This window comes from Ammospiza nelsoni, chromosome 2 (genome assembly GCF_027579445.1).
Source record: "Ammospiza nelsoni isolate bAmmNel1 chromosome 2, bAmmNel1.pri, whole genome shotgun sequence".
Classification (NCBI taxonomy): Eukaryota; Metazoa; Chordata; class Aves; order Passeriformes; family Passerellidae; genus Ammospiza; species Ammospiza nelsoni.
In genome coordinates, this window is record NC_080634.1 from 4,915,046 (window position 1) to 4,931,885 (window position 16,840).

At 44.3% G+C, this 16,840-nt stretch overlaps 1 protein-coding gene across 1 annotated transcript; it reads left to right on the forward strand.

Annotated features, from left to right (window-relative positions):
- Nucleotides 1-1,257: 1,257 nt before the first annotated feature.
- Nucleotides 1,258-10,799, forward strand: GPA33 (glycoprotein A33). Its single transcript, XM_059466472.1, has 7 exons — nt 1,258-1,388; nt 4,878-5,029; nt 5,884-6,094; nt 6,621-6,779; nt 9,049-9,162; nt 9,594-9,717; nt 10,261-10,799. The coding sequence occupies exons 1-7, from the start codon at nt 1,340-1,342 to the stop codon at nt 10,349-10,351; spliced, it is 900 nt and encodes a 299-aa protein (XP_059322455.1). The 5' UTR covers nt 1,258-1,339; the 3' UTR covers nt 10,352-10,799.
- The last annotated feature ends 6,041 nt before the right edge of the window (nt 10,800-16,840 follow it).

Genomic DNA, 16,840 nt, shown 5'->3' on the forward strand with positions numbered 1-16,840 from the left:
GGGATTGTGAACAAGTCGTGTCCCTCATGATCCTGCACTGGGACCAGTACTGCTCAGTATCTTTAATAATGACACAGACAGAGAGGTATTTTGAACAACTATAGACCAAAAGGCAAATCTTCAGCATGGCTTCTGGCAGATTTGCCACACAAGCCTGAGGTCAGCACAACAGCAAGATACAGATGTGCTTTACTACACTAAACACAGCTATGCGGTGTTTTGAGGAAGCCTCCTTCATAATCCTCAACAAAGTTCATCGATAATATACTGCATTATTCAACTAATTTCATCTCAAAATGATATCTAAGAACATGATGTCCCATCTAGATGCCTGAAATGGTCACTCACACCCTAGAAGTCACTTTGTCCCTCAAATGGCTAGAAACAGAGCATAGATGATTATCCCACATGGACACATCCCTCACTGCCTAGTGGCAGTGAAATGTTTAGAAGACACACTGCCGTCAGTTAAACATAATGTCAGATATTTGCCCCAGCTGCCATGAGTCCCCCTTTTACTCTTCAGTCAATGATAGCAGTGGTTATTTGTGACTCCCAAGTGCCCTTCCAGAGCATGAGAGCAGTGCTGGCTGTTCAGTGCCCATGCCTCGACAGACCCATCACCAGAGTGCTGCAAGGCATGGGCTGGGTGATCTGTGCAGCCTTCTGCACAGACAGGGAGCAACACCTTTGGTACCTGTGCCTGTTGTGCAAGCCACACACTGGGCAGTGGAACAGTGAGCATCAGAGAGTAAGAACCTGGCTGAGGTTATATTTACATAACTTATATTTACATAACCCATTAGTCATCCAACTGCCATAGAGTATGTATTTGTATGAGTACTTAGAGTAAATGGAGTTAGGCCCTCAGGTCCTTAAAGCCTGGATGTGGGCTGCTGCCTGCATTGTGAAACACTTTAATACCTTTTCAACTCTGTTCCTTAAGAAAAATGAGGTTTATCCTCCCCTAGGTGCCTGCCATCACATGCATGATTTCAGCTGCACTGCACACTCCAGCCCCACCACACCCTTCCCTTGCTCCATGCACCTGCGTGTTGGGAGAAACGGGGAAAGGCCGTTTAACTGTGGGAGAAAGTTCACAAGTGGCCAAGGAGCTCCCAAGTTTATAGAGAGCAGCAGGTGATGTCAAAGCCTACTGGTGATGTGGCTTGTCATTGTGGCCAGGAGGGAGGGGCAGGCTGGGGCAGAAGCACTTTTAAGAGACTGAGGAAGTGAACCTGCAATGCCACTGCAAAGCAGCCCTTCAGGGAAAGCCAATCACCTACCCAGCCTCCTGGAGATTACAAGGAAGAGCACCTTGAGGTGAAACAAAGGAGGGATGAGGGGGACGGCGACGAAAGGACTTGGGCTCCTCATTTTCAGTGCAAGTGAGTACTAATTTGGTTATGTCCTCAAGGGTTGGGTGGCAGGAACCAGCACTACAAAGTACAAGGACTCCAGTGCACTTTGTATGTCTCTCTTTTGTTTAGTGAAGGTTCTTTTGTGCTTATGGCCAGACAAGTGTGTGTACCATCTCTGTGCTGAACATCCACACACATCTCCCAAAACTGTTAGGAATAGGAAAAAATGCTGTTCTTCATGAAACTGAAAGTATTTTTCATAAACAATTTTCTTGGTTTCTGTTAATACAATATTTATCTCTGAAGAAGGAATCTCCTCCTCTGGAAGTCTCAGCTCCACTGACTTTTATCTGTCTCATATTCTTATATCAATGTTCCTACAACCTCATTCCAAGCTTCAGACCAAGCTACGCACATGGGAATTGCTTGGGGTTTTTGAACTAAAAATCCTGAAAACCTCACTTCAACAGTAAGACCCACAAAAAGGAAATTCACAAAGTTTAAAGTAATCAGAAAAAGTGGATGGGCTCCACATGCAACAAATGTCACTTGGGTCATGGTTTGATGATCATTATGTAACTACTGCAAAGCCACTGATATTCACTCTTTCAACATTCTCACCTTTCATGCTATGCAAATTATGCTCCTTTTTTTGCTTGATCAGAATCTCAATTTATTTCAGCAAACAAAATATTCCTGTAATTGTATTAATTGCCCTTCAGTCTGTTAACAACTATTCAGTAAGGAATGTGAAAGCAGAAATGTCACTTTCGTTTTCTTCTTCCTTTGTACAAGTACAAATCTCTAAGCAGAGGGGGAGAAAACCATTCGTATTTTTTAACAAGTTATAAACATACAAAATGTCTCTCACATTTTTTAAAATGCTATAAACACACAAAGTGATAACACGCAAAAAAGTAACTCCAAGGCTTAAATCTAGGTGACATTGTCTCTCTAGTAGTATGTAAGCTATTTGTCCTCTCCTTTTTTGGAGTTCTTTCAAAATTTACTTCCCTTGCCTTCAGCCATATTTTGAATAGATTCTGTTTCTGCTCAGACAAAAATCCCCAACCTTTGAAGAATAAACCACAACTCTTAAATGTACTGACTGTGAAGTGAAATGTGGTGAGAAATGGGAAGGATGTCACTGAGTCAGTGACATCCCAGGATGAAACTGTTGCTTCCCTGAGAGAGGGAAGCTCCTTCTGGGATGTAGAGAGAGACGTGGGTGACAAATGAAGAGCACCAGAAGCAGTGGGACACGAGAGTGACAGCAACAGATGAATAAATGTGTTACAGGCTGTGCCTCACATGCAGTGTTGGGTTCAGCTGCTCCCCAACTCTGCACCAAACAGGTCTGGAATAAAAGAAAGATCTCATTTATTGTAGGATTTGACTCATCCAATTGGAAGAAGGAAAAGAAGTCTGAGGTTTGGGTGGTTTCTTTGCCTCAGGGCTGCGTTTATGACCTGTCAGTGAACCCCAGCCCAGTGGAACCAGTTTCTGAGTGACAAAAAGATCAGGAAATGGGTTTTGCTCCATTTCCTAGTACAGACAGTGGTGCTTTTCACTTAAATGCAGGAAAGCATCTCTATCCAGTCACAACAAGCAAGGAGAAAGCTTTCCCAGGTGTCTCTCATAGGGAGGGCACATGAAAACAGCAGTCAGAAAGAGCCCAGGGGCTGTGCAAACATGGGCCTTGCCCTGGGTGCTACAGGGCAGGGAAAGATCTGGGAGTGGCTGCAATAAAAGCATGCTAGCAATACTTTGCCCCGCTTTCCTTCTCATGACTATCAGCATTGTAAATGAAATAATCCCCAAGAGAACAGAAGCCACTCCTGCCACATCACAGAGGAAGAGGTGAAAACCACCTTGCTCTGAGCTGTGAGAGCCCAACATTTCAGTCATTGAGCTGTTCATTGTTCTGTGGGAGCATACAGAACGACTCAGCTGTTGGGAGTATGCAGCAAAGATGGAATTTAGGCTAAAAGCAAATCCCTGTGCCCATGGCACCTGTGTAATTACCTGAACTGTCACCCCAGGTTCTTAGTGCAGTGACCACACAACCTTCTGGGTCCCCACACTGTTATTTTCTAAGGACTCTTGTTCACTGCTAGTCAAGGATGTGGCAGTGCTCAGCTTGCCAACAGCATTCACTTACTGACCCAGAGCAGGGGGCTGTGTGCTCTTCCTGTCTAACAAAGTGGCTATTCACAACCAGTTTGCAAGCAGGGCGCAATCTAGAAATGCTTTGCTCTCTCCCTTATACATTACACTTCCTTATAGATCTAACCTGGACAAAGATATGGCAGAATAAGGACCCAAAGTTTGCTAGGTGGCAACTTTTCAGATCAATCTTCTCCAGGGAACAGTGATTCAGCTTTCAGAAGCAAACCTTCGTCACCACATGCAGCATCCCCAGCATGGGTGGAAGCCTTCCTCCTCTTTGCTCCTTACTGCACCACATTCCTCTTTGCCATGGGAGCACCTCTGAGCAGCACTTCCTTCCTTGCCATTTACAGTTTTCCCAAATATCTTCCACAAATGACAGTGCCATTAAAAAAGAAACAAAACCAAAACCTCAAAGCAGCAAACCCAAACACAGAACCCACACAAACTGTGAGGAGAAAGCAGGTGTTTTTAACCATGGACTCCTGCAGGCATGAAGGTCACCTATGGCAGGGCAGACATAAATGTCCAGCTCAGTTCTGAGAATAACAAAGACCTGCCCACCAGGCAATGATCAGACATGATGAATTAAGTGCAAGTCAGAGGGAATTCAGTGTAAAAAACCACCTGCCCTGTGCCCTGCGTGCTTCCCCAGGGCACAGAGGGATTTCTGTTTTATTCAGCTCTCAGCTATTCCTGTGCTCCAGAGGCAGGAGCTCGAGTTTTTGAACAAAGGTGACTACTACCTTACTCATTTTTAGACAAAACTAAGAGCTTTTCTTCCCTTGTTTCTTTCAACCACTCTTTGCTTCTCTAGGTTTTTCTATTTTCAGGGATGAAAAACATGAACAGGTTTTGATTCCCTAGCACAAAATGTCACTTTTCTATGGATTTGGATCGAGGCAAGTTATTTGACAGTTTTCCTGATCCTTGAAATTTGACAATATCAGTTTGTTAGTTTAGCCTGAATCCTTAAGACTGCTGATGCACTTGTAGTATCTGTTTATCTGTCTCCCTCTGTACATTCTGAGCTGTCAAAGGGTGTCAGTCACGCTGAAGGAGGGCTCAGAGAAAAAAGTACAGCATCTTTCTAAACTCCATGGCAATACAGGAACAGGTGAAGAAGAGGGAAGCAAGGAACAGAGAGCAGAGTTTAGCTCTAAGCCATCGTGTGCAGCAGCTTCCCAGAGCCAATCAGCTGCAGCACACATCACATCTTGCTCAGTGGGCAATGTCCTGGATGACAGGGAATTAGGGGTTATTGTGGCATCTAAGGAGGCCAAAGACACTACCATGGAATCCAGATATTGTTATTTTTGCTGAGTGCAGCATTTATTCTCTTCCTAGTTCTCGTGTCTGCTCATGCCCTCACTGTGGAAGCACCTGAGAGGCAAATCCAAGTGGCAAGAGGAAGAAATGCTACCCTGCGCTGTAATTTTAGAACAAACTCAGCTGTTGACAGAGGAGACCTGGTTGTCTGGAAGAAAATCGATAGCAAGGTAAACTGAGCTGCATAAGGAAACAGATGAGAGGGCAACCAAGAAGGGGCAGGAGAGGGAATCTTAGTGGGAATGGATGCTGGAAGAAAAAGACTTCTTCCAGATTTTTTTTTAATCCCAGAACTGTGCAAACAGAAATGCTCAGACTAGATGCAATTTATCCCAAATCTATCGCACAACACCAGGAAAGCTCCCACCCCTATTGGTCTTACAGCTGTTTACTGAGGATACATCACTGTATGTACTGTGGGATTTACATCTATTAAAATATGTGAAACACACAATTTCTAAATATATATATATATATATATATATATATATAAAATGTATATGTTGTACCCATATCTTTGATACTATATAAAAAGTGTTAAGTTGATGATAACAGTACATGGAGAGATTCTTGAGGTCTCCTACATCCATTTGAAGTATTGGAAAATTAAGAAACTTTTAAAGTTCTTCTTGATGCTTGGGAATTAGTGAGAGGGGGAGCAGCTTTTGGAGATCTCCTTGCAAGAACTGCCAGAGGTTTCTTCTCTGGAGATCCTTGCTGGCAGTTCGTGCACCCATAGGGCAATCTGACTGACACAGGTCTCAGCCAAGTCTTGGGCTGTCCTCTCCTCATGGTGAGGAAAGGTGAATAAGCCGCAGCAAAAGAAATCAGATAAGGTGTGAGAAAGGGATTCCAGATGGAAACAGAGATGAATTTCTAGGTTTTTCTTGGTTTTTTCCCAAACTGCTGCAGTTTAAGGTTCTCTTTTCCAAGCTGCTCCTTAGGAGTGGGCTGATGGACCAAGTTAGATGGCAGATGACACAGCAGAAGCAGGGACTGACGCTGTGCCCCGCCCACGCGCCAGGTTGACGCCGTGACGCGCTACTTCGACGGGCTGGTGCAGTACGGGGAGGGCTACGACCACCGCCTCCAGTTCAACGGCGACGTGGACGGCGGGGACATCAGCGTCACCATGGGCGCCGTGACCATGGAGGACAACGGCACCTACGTCTGCAGCGTCCGCCTCCGGCACGACCCGCCGCGCCAGGCCGCGCTCGTGGACCTCTTCGTCCTGGGTGCGGTGACACCGGAGTGCCACACCCCTGACACACACACCTGCCCTTCCTCTGACGTCCACATCGGCTTAAACAGATCTTCTAATAGCAAAAAATATCATAGCCAATTCCACCTTTGGTCTTTTCCTACTCCCTGTGGAAGGACGCTGGGATGCGTAGAGCAGGCAGCTCCCTCAGACACTGTACACACTGGCTGTGTGTACAGCTCGCCCTCCTCATAACCCAAGCATCATTACAGGGCTTCCCTCATTCCCCCTATGGCCTGTCATACTCCACTTACCAAAGGATGGGTCACCTAACACTATCAGGCAGATCCCAAAAAGCATCTTGCAATTCCTTTTTGGCTTTCCTTGTTTCTCCCAAAAAGGGAGGAACAAATTAGATCCAAATTCACTTCAAGTTCCTTTAAGAAGAAGGTGGCAGGTGCAAGACCAGCCTCTTCTTGCAAGAATAAAAACCAGAGATGCAAATGGGCTGAAACAAGAAACTGCTTCTGATTAATACAATTCCTTTTTCCTTCCTTCAGTTGCACCATCCAAGCCTGAATGCAAGATTCTGGGGACACCAGAATATGGACAGACAATCAACCTGACCTGTGCTTCTCAGGAGGGCTCCCCAGCACCCAAATACACCTGGAAAAGCTTCAGTGTGCAAAATGAGCCCCGTCCGCTAGCATACACAGAAGGTATGAGAAACTGAAACACATCAAAGCATTGAGGTCTCTGCAGATGAGGGCTGGGAAGATTCTAAAATGCAAATACAAAAACACTCTTCAGGCTTATTCTAGGATGTTCTCTGAACAGGAGTTTGAAAAGCTGTCCTTTTGATACAAGACATGCTCAGGAGTAACTTAGCAGAAAGGACTCTCACCTGAAATAAGAATGGTCAGAAAGGCTTTAACTTCATCTCTCCCCTAGGGAGAAAGATGGATGGCTCTGGAAGCAGTCAGAAATAATTATTTCTCAGTTGCTGGGAGTAAGGCATAACATGAGGAACAACACTGAGTTTTCTAAGTGTCTTTACATCCCAGCTTACTTGACCGTGAGCAGATCTCTTTATAAATTGAAGGAAACACAAGCTGGCTCTGGAAGCTTTCTTCCAGAGACGACCCCTCACTTAGAGGAAGGGGGTATGAGAAAGTTACACCATTGCACTTTGAGCATGAAAAAGGCTTCTGGTTCTTTAGGACTGACACACAGGCCCTAACACTGTATTTGCTTTCATTTTAAAAGTCAGATTCTGGAAGGAAAAAGGAGCTGACTTTCCACAACAGAACTTTGACAGAACTATTTATACAGGAAGGAGGGTTTAATACTCTTTCAAGTGTAACAGTGACAGAGGACTCAGATTTATTTCATTAAACAACTTTGCTTTTTGTGGCCTGTCCAGCTTCAGGAAGACTAAGTGTTTGTACCTACCCTTCCTGGTTTAAGGGAAGTACACTAAAGATGATGAGACTCCACAGGATATCCACACTCGGAGCTCATTCTTGCATGAAATATGTATCAGCAGGGGCAGGAACTTCATTCATTTCAGTGGCCACTAAGTGGTGCCAGCGCATCACACACAGCCCTGGGCACAGCAGATTGTCACAGCAGCAGCTTCTGCTGCCGCCCTGTTCTTCCCTGGAACAGCAATCTCTGCTGGCCCATTCCCACCTCATTTGTGCTCTCATCGGAGCACCCGTGGCCAAGCCCTGTGTGACTGTCCCCAGGTGCCCCAGGCTGGCTGGCTGCCCTGCTGTCACCACAAGCAATGGCTTCTGTGCTAAACAAGCCCCACTGCTGCAAAGCCTGCAGAACCCCCTCAGGAGAAACTTCAGAGCTCACAGCACCTGACCCACATTTCCCCCATTTCACTCAATCACTTTTGATTTATTAGGAGCATTTAAATTCCACTTCTAGACTGAGACTTTAAGAGCTACAAACATCACGCATACCCCCCCCAAAAAAAAAACCCAACAAAGCCAGCAAAAAAAAAAACAAAAAAAAACCCACACAAAAAACAAACAAACAAAAAAAAAAAAAAACCACCACCAGGAGGGCGACAAGTAAACACAAGGAGTATGTAGAGACTAAAAAAAAATATAAAAATAAAAAATCAATCAAGCAAGCATATGACCTGTCATTTCTCAGTTTGCATGCTCTTCTACTATCTGGCACTAGGTGCCAGCAAATCCTAAATGTAAAAAAGTGAGATCCCAGGGAAACAGGAAAGTCATTAAGAAGTATTCGATCTTTTGCTTTCAGAGCAGGGATCTGGACCTCTCCCACAAACCAAAAGCATGGACTACACATCCCATATCAGCTGGAGATGTAACAAACAAACTGACTGCCTGAGCAGACAGAGCTGAGCTTCAGCCCGTGGTTCTGAGCCGTGTGAGGCTGGACAGAAAGCATCAGCATCACTGCAATCCTGTCACTAGAGCTCTTCTTGTTTATCTACACAGCCTATGTGGCTTCTCCCAGACTAGAAAACATTTCCCCCCACTGCTAAATAACTCATATCTGAAATCCTAAGAGATGCAGGACCGAAGAGCTTTCTCTTGTTGAACAAGTTAATTTATCAAGATGGCCAGTTCTCAGAGCCAGGTCCTGACTTGGGCATCTGACATTTCTCAAAATCCAATGCCAAAACAACAGCAAAAAAAAAAAAAAAGCTTTCTCTAAGCACAGACACTTCTCTACCCTCCACCTACAGTTTTCTTTCTAAAAGGAATGTTCAAATACCATGTTCCCTGTAATCAAAACAGCACACTCTGTTTATCCTCCCACAAATCACTCTAAAACCTAGGGATGAGCATGGCAGCTCCTGAGCAAGACAGAGCAATCCATCAGCTTTAATAACCTCTCATCAGTCCAGCCACCCTGGGCTGGAACTGGAGCGCCACTGTTGCCACTTCCTCCCCTGCTTTTATTCTTAGCTTTTTTGGCCTGATTTGTGTTTCACAACAGGGCAACAAATAACTCTGAAGAACATCTCAGCAGACACCTCTGGCTTTTACATCTGCACTTCAACCAACATAGTGGGAACGGAGTTTTGCAACATGACAGTCAGCGTTGTGCCACGTAAGAGATGGGGCTGCCTTGGGGAAGAGAAGTACCAGAGAGAACATCTCAGCTCAGAGCCAAAGCATTAAAGGAGAGGAATGTTACCATCTGGTTTCTGAACACCTTTAAGAGAGACCCTCTCCAGTGGTTTACATGCTAGTAGAGCACTCACCAATGCACTGGATTAGTTCAAAAAGTGATGAAAGCTGTGCAGAGTCAGCACTGAATTTAAAATGTCTGAGACAAAGAAGAGCAGGTGTTCAGATCCAGGGGCTCCTCCCTGTCAGTAGCTAACTGCTCCTGTACTACCCAGTACAGAATTGTTTCCAGTTGCTGTAGTCAAACAGATGTGGCTTCCACATTTGTTTGGTGGGGGGGTTTGAAGTGCAGTGATTGTGCTGATCCCCTCTGACATCACTGCCCCTGCTAACTCCTCCCTTCCCACACAGCATCCATGAACATAGCTCTGTATGCTGGCATCATTGGGGGAGTTGTGGCTGCCATTGTGGTGATTGGGATCATTGCCTACTGCTGCTGCTGCCGGGAAAGCAAGGACACTGACTACGAGATGACGTGAGTACCTCTCCCTGCAGCCCTGAATGGAACAGATCAAGGGTTCTCCTTCTCCCTCCAGCACCAACAGATGGAGTGGAAAACTGGGAAGAAAAATCTGGGAAAGCATGCACTGCCTTCTCCTTTCAGTGTCCACCCCAGTGGCTCCCATCCCTCCTCATGGGAGATGCCCAGGAATCCCAGACACCTTTGTGTCTCTGGGCAGAACCAAATTATCCAAACCTTGGATGTGAATTAGCACACATTCAAACCCTGGATGTGAATTAGCACAAATTCAAACCTTGGATGTGAATTAGCACAAATTCAAACCCTGGATGTGAATTAGCACAAATTCAAACCCTGGACGTGAATTAGCACACATGCTATGAAAAATAAACAAGTAGCTCCTGCACCTCTTGCATCACCAGCAAGACTGAAGTTGTGGACTTCAGCTGGGTGCAGTTCTAGATCAGCTTAGAGCAGTTTAAAAGTATTCTAACACAAAATCTCTTCAGCAAGGTTTCTGGCTGGTTTTAAAATCTCTACTCCCAAACAATATTTTAGGGTACAAGAAGACAGAAATGAACCCTCCAGGCAGATGCCACCAAGGCATGAGAACGAAGGGGAGTATGTGGAGAATGAGGAGAATGAATGAAGAAACCACTGCCATCTCCAGGATCTGCTGAGGCACAGACATCACTGTATAAAAGAAATCAATCCCTCTTTCTTACTGCAACAAGTTGAATTATAAAATGAAAGCCAAAGGCTCTGCCTTCAAGTTTTGGGAGAGAACATTCTTGCTTCCCTGGAAATAAGAACTGATGTACAGTGAGCAATAACACACACTCTCACAGCAGAAAGATGCACATGGAGCACTGCTGCACCTAGTCACCCAAAAATAACCAGTCTTCCAGCCTTCCAACTTTCTGAAAAAAGAAACTATCAGGTCTATTTGGAGAACAGAGGAACAGAGCTGCTCATGTATCCCCAGATCCACAAAAGGTTTGAAGGTCACCAACTGCATTTCATCAAGGAAAGGTGGTCTTGTTTACTGAGTCACGCAAATGTCACAGCTTTCACCACTGTTCAACACAGGAACTGTTTTTATGGAGGTTGAAGCAAGATGATTTTAAAGACATTTTGTTAAATGTGTATTTTGTATGTATTATACACATATAAATAAATATTAAAAAAACCAACAGTGAGTCCCCTATTTGGGACTACTAATACATAATAATGTCACAGATAAGGTAAGAACTTAGATGGGCAGCTGCTAAGAACTAGAAACACTCTAGTAGCCCATTTACTATCTGACTCCTGAATTTCTGAGTTCTAGCTCCCAGAGCTCCTAATTTTCATTACATTACTTTTTCCTGCTGATTGTTGCATGGGCAAGTCAGAAATAGTCCACTGCTCCTGCTGCTTCTGAAAAAATGACAATGTGAGAGCATGTACATGGCAAGAACATCCTTAATTAAAACAAAAAGGGGGAGGGAGTGGAAGGAAAAAGGAAAAATAACTTTTTGTTCAAAACTGTAACAATTTAATCAGAAGCACTGCATTTTATGTGCAAATGTGGAGGGAAATCCTACCACTGGTATCTTTGGAAGAGAATGGACTGTCCATCCCCAAGGACTATCAACGGCTATTAAAGCCAATTAAAAGTCGGGGGTTTTTTAAGATACTTTTGCAGTAAAATATTTCTCCTTTCAAAACTCCTTACTGCATCTCCAACTTTGGGAGGTTCAGCAATGCCTCCCACATACCCTTTACCCCCAAACAGTTACTGTAATAAAAATCTAAAATTTAACTTCAAAGAAGGACCAGCCATCCTCCCACTCAGGACCAGTATTTTCTAGATTTCAAACTATGAAAACCACCCTACCAGAACTGTAATTCTGGCTTGCTTTCTGACTACCTTTGTTTTACATAATACTTAAAATACAATTACTCATTTGTAGTAATAACAACTGCAAAGACCAACCACAGGAGTTCTTTACAAAGAACACACAAATCCAAATCTCTCTGGCAATGGATAATCTGAAATGCAAGATATTCTGAGTACCTTTTCTCATGATGCATGAGAAAACTTTGCAAAAATGGATGGCTAAAAAAGAACATTTCACAGAGAAGCTGAAGGCAGATAAATTTGGTGCATAGCTCAGAGCTGGTATGTATTCCAGTCTCACTGTAACAAGCAAGGCTAGTGTGAATTATCTAATTACCACTGTAACACATTTCTCCTGTGAAACAAAAGCTATTTCTTTTACAAATGTTACAGACATTAGTCAGCACAACCTGCTTCCTCCACCAGGAATAACAGTGAGGGATAACAGTGTGGATTCTCAAAGATCCCAGCTGGAAAGTCCAGAGAAAGGACTTGAAAATTATCAGCAGAATAATGCCAGAATATAGCCAGAAACTGGCAGTGGCCACTAAACCATTGTAACACTCTGCTACCTGTCCCACACTTCACTTTTGGGATAGGTGAAGTTTAATTGCTGTTTATCAGCTTCAGAAGTCTTCAGTAACACTTGCACAGTGGTCATTTTAGGCATGAAGAAAATACAGATTAGCAGTAAGCAACTGCACTAAGTTGTCTAAAGAAACCAGCCACAGAATACAGAGGAGTTTACCAAATTACTCCCAAACCCATGTATTTAATTCTCTGCAAGCAGATTCCATAACAGCTAGCAGAGGAAAAGCAAGAATCCAACTTGACAACATTTAAAACAGAACTGCTTCAAGTTCTGCAATGCTAAGCTCACTTCTGCACTGAGAAATCAACTAAGCACGTGGAGCTATGGCTGAGATAATTCAGTGCTGCATCATTTTTTACCTTTTTTAAAATACCTTGGAAGTAGTGCATTTATTAGAATGCTTTATGCATTTTTCCTCAACCAATTCGTTCTACTCTGTCAGCCAGAAATACACAAACACACATATTCAAACTCATGCCTTATTCCAGGGTTTTCCTGTGACTGAATTAATGTCCTGCCTGTCTTGTATGTCTTTTGAAAAAGGAATAACTCCAAGAGCTACCTCTAGTATAGCCACAACCTTATGCAGAATTAAACCAGCAATAATGAGTTTGAAGGGAAGATATATTAAGCTAGTGATACTTAACTAATTCCAAAGATTTAATGTATCTATACTGAACTTCAATAACCACTTCCCTCAGAAGACAGGAAGGAGGGAGAAAATGTATAACCAGGTAGAAAAGTAAATTTCTACTTTATTCTTTACATAGCAATCAGTAAACTACTGTTTAGTTATGTTCAACTCTATTCACAAACTTATCACAGAAAGCAAATGGGCTTGTCAGGCATGATTTAGCATTGGCAAATCCATGCTGACTCTTTCCAGTCCCCCACTTCTCCTTCATGTACCCAAACACATCCCAAGAAGGCTTGCTACATGATTTTTCCAAGGAGTGCAGTGGAACTGAGCAGCCCAGGCTTTCCTGGATCATCCTTTTGACAGATGGGTGCAGCATTTGCCTCCCATTGCTGTGCATTTCCTGTGCTCTCTGTGACTTTCAAAGGTGAGAGAACAGCCTGGAAAAGGTGTCAGTCAGCTTCCCCAGCATCCTGGGATGCAGCACACCTGGCTGGAGGGACTGCATGGGTCTGCAACTCCCAGTGCTGCTGCTCTCATCCGTGAACCCTTCCTGAGAACAGATCTGCTTTCCCAACAACACCCCTACAGCCCTGGCCAGCGTTTAGGGATTCTTCCCTTGTAGCCCACACCTGCTTCTTCCTGCTTTACAATGCACCAGGATGCAGCCACAAGATCCCTGTGAAGACAAGAGAGTCTTCCCAATCAATCTCCCTGCATTCCTGGACTGCTCTTGTGTTTGGGAGACACTGTCCCCAATGAACTGCCAGCCTTAATGCACACAGAGCTGGCACCAGGGATTCCACCCCTCCCCATTTCCCACACAACCACCAAGATCTGCTCTCACTGCCTTCCCCACTCTTCTCAGGGTCTTGGGAAGTGTTTCCAGTATTACAAACACACAAAAGCTGGTGCTGCCACAGCCCACTTCCAGATTCAGTACAGTGCACAATTCACAACTTGTCAGGAAGACAGGAGTTAATTATCCCAGCATCCCTGTTGCTAGAGCAACTGCACTCCTTTTCTGTTTATTTGTACCAACTGTTCCAGGAAAGACACCGAGGCAATGTTCTGCCTGATCAAGTTCACAATACAATGATCAAACCTCCAAGATTAATTCTGGATGTGTTAGAGCTCTACTAAAATTATTGCAGCCCAACAGAAGGGAATTTGTAACTTCTGCTGCACTTCACCTGTTCACTAGGGATTGAAGGAATTATCTGAAAGTGGCAGAGAAGTTTAATGGGAACCTCTAAGACAGAACCATAGAAAAGTGAGGGAATAGAGATAATTCAGGGTTAGATTAATAGAAGTGTTTGCCAATTTCTTCATTTTACTAAATCACTGCAATAAAATTGATTGGCTGGCCATTCTGGGGTGACAGTGAGAGATGATAATCCTGCAGAAGTCATCAGGAGGGCAGAAACTAGATAACAAACTTGTTTTTCTCCTGCTCCACCACAGTACATTTACTCTGCCAAAAGGAATGATGTTGTTAAAGTCTTTGCAGTCAGCTGCAGCTACTTCTATCTATCAGCCAGAAAATAAACTCAGTTTCACACATACGCTTGAGTGACTTCACTTTTGGGCAAAGTCTGAAATCCTTGCTAGCAGAAAGGGTTAGAATTTTTAATTCAACTAACAGGTCCAAAAGCACAGCCCCTCTATGACAATTATGCAGGTTTTCTTTTAAACTTATCAAGAAAGAAAAATACAACTATTTTACAAAAAAACTGAAACAGGGTTTCCTAGAATAGACATTTTCATTCACCCCAGACAAGTACTTATTCAGAAGATTCTGACCTTCAGCACATCACCACTTGACTGTAACAGCTCAAGGGCCAGAATCCCTGAAATGGCAGCAAGTTTGCTAATGGGGAATGACTCAGCATGGACCTCACTCCAGGCAGCTGGCACAGGACACACCCCGTGGAACCAATATCAGCTGTTGCTGTTACCCAGGATCACAGCACTGCTTCCTCCAGCCCAGCCTGACACCTGACAGATCCTCCACACAGAAAATCCCCACCAAACTGCTGCCTTGTTTCTATCTTTTAGGATCTGGATGAGTGACACATTGCCAAGGATGCAATAAAGACTTATCTTACACGGCACACACTCTCTGATAACATCAGAGTTATAATGCAGACCCCAGAACTGGCAGACATCAGGAGGTGGTATGACATCCCTTCCCACATATCACACACTGCCAGCTTCTTCTCTCACCCTTGGCAGGTGAGAGAGCAGCTGGAATGCAGAGCTCCACCTGGGAACAGACAATGAGCCAGCTGAAGCTCTTGTGTTGGACACAGAGGACAGGCCAACAGGGGATGTCTGCTGCAGACAGCCCTGCCAGAGGGGAGCTCTCAAGGACTTCTTCAGACACCTGTGAGGAGCCTGACACTCAGAAGTGACCAAGGAGCCAAGGTGGTCCCTGCTGGATCTCATCCTTATGGACAAGAAATAACTGCTCAGGGATGTGAAGGCCAGGGGGCAAATTTAGCTTCAGTAACCACCAACCTCCAAAGAGGGAGGAAAACAGCAAAAAGCAGCATCACAGCCCTGGAGGTCAGGAGAGCAGCCCTTGGCCTTGTTCAGAGATCTGCCTGGAAGACTCCTGTGGCACACAGTGCTGGAAAGAGGTCCAGGTGAGCCTGGTGATTTTTCAAGTATCACCTCCTCCAAGACAAACAGCAAAGCAAGCAGGGGCTGACCACAGACCTCCTGACAGAACTCACCCCTGAAAAGGAACACACAGGAGACAAGTGCCTGGGAGAAACACAGAGTGCTGTGTGTGTGCAGGTATGGGGACAGGAAAGCCAAAGCACACCCAAAGCTGCATCTGGTGAAGCACATGGAGGGCAAAAAAAAGGATTGCTGTGGTGCAGCTGAGTGGGAATGGGCAGCTGGCCATGAAGGACAAGGCTAAAGCCACATTCACCTTGAGATTTAATGGTAAGATCAGCCTTCCAAAGCAAAATTCAAGTTAAAGATGTCAAAACCTGGTTTTGTTGTATCTACAGTATGTATGTGTGCTTCTGAGAGAATGCTGGAACTTCTGCCACATCCCTGGTTCCTGCAGTTTACTGGAAGGAGAAGGTGGACAAGCCAGCAATGCATAAGTAACAGAAGCAGCAGCAACTGCTGCTTACTCCATGTTAACATCCTCTGAACAGAATGTAAAAGAACATGACAGGTCAATGTACTGATGCAGACCACATCAGCAGAGCTGTCACTGCAGTCATTGTTTCCATGATCCTCAGACAACTATTCTGGCCAAAACCTTCAGAGCAGCAAAGTGCAATTAACCACTTGTCTACTGCTATTATAATGAGCAAAAATACCTAATAATTCTGCCATGTGTGTGCTAAACCAGGATGACTTTTTACTCATTCCTGTCACAGCAGAGAGTCAGCTGCTCTAACAGGAGGGCAGAAAGGTCTGATAGAATCTATTAGCTACAAAACCAGCTCTTTAGCCAGTCCACCAGATGTGCCACCAAACACCACATGCAGAGTGCTGTCACCATTAGGTTTTATCCTGTGGAAGGTGCATGTTTAGAGCTCCCAGGCTGCACCACTCAAACTCTGCTCAAGAGCCATTCTGCCCTGTCCTGGTTTTGTGCCCCCTTGAGAATTCTATCATTCAAGTGGTGAGAATTTTGGCCTGATTTTGACACAGTTTGTGCCTTACCAGAACTACTCCTTGCACTTAGAATGTGGGCTAAGGCTGCAAACCCTCATCTTTACTTAAAGGAGAGAAGCATTACTTCATTAAACTCATTTTTCAGAATTTTTTCTTCCAGAAATCAAGAGCTGCAAAATGCAGAACAGTCAAGGAAGCAGAGCTCCAAAATGAAAGAATTTTCTATCATCCTACAGCAGCTGTTAGGGCTCCCCCTCAATAAATGCAGAGTAACACTATGAAATGGGCTACTTGAACTTAGTGTACTCATTCTAATGGCACAGGTATTTCAATTTTCACTACAAAAAACCCCCTCTAGAGCTGTTGGTTATTACACTAAGAC

Excerpts from the sequence above, each read along its gene's own strand:
- GPA33 (XM_059466472.1), top strand. The coding sequence starts at position 1,340 with ATGAGGGGGACGGCGACGAAAGGACTTGGGCTCCTCATTTTCAGTGCA. Across the intron at positions 1,389-4,877 it reads GCTCCTCATTTTCAGTGCAA|TTCTCGTGTCTGCTCATGCC; the intron begins GTGAGTACTAAT and ends TTCTCTTCCTAG. Across the intron at positions 6,780-9,048 it reads TCCGCTAGCATACACAGAAG|GGCAACAAATAACTCTGAAG; the intron begins GTATGAGAAACT and ends GTTTCACAACAG.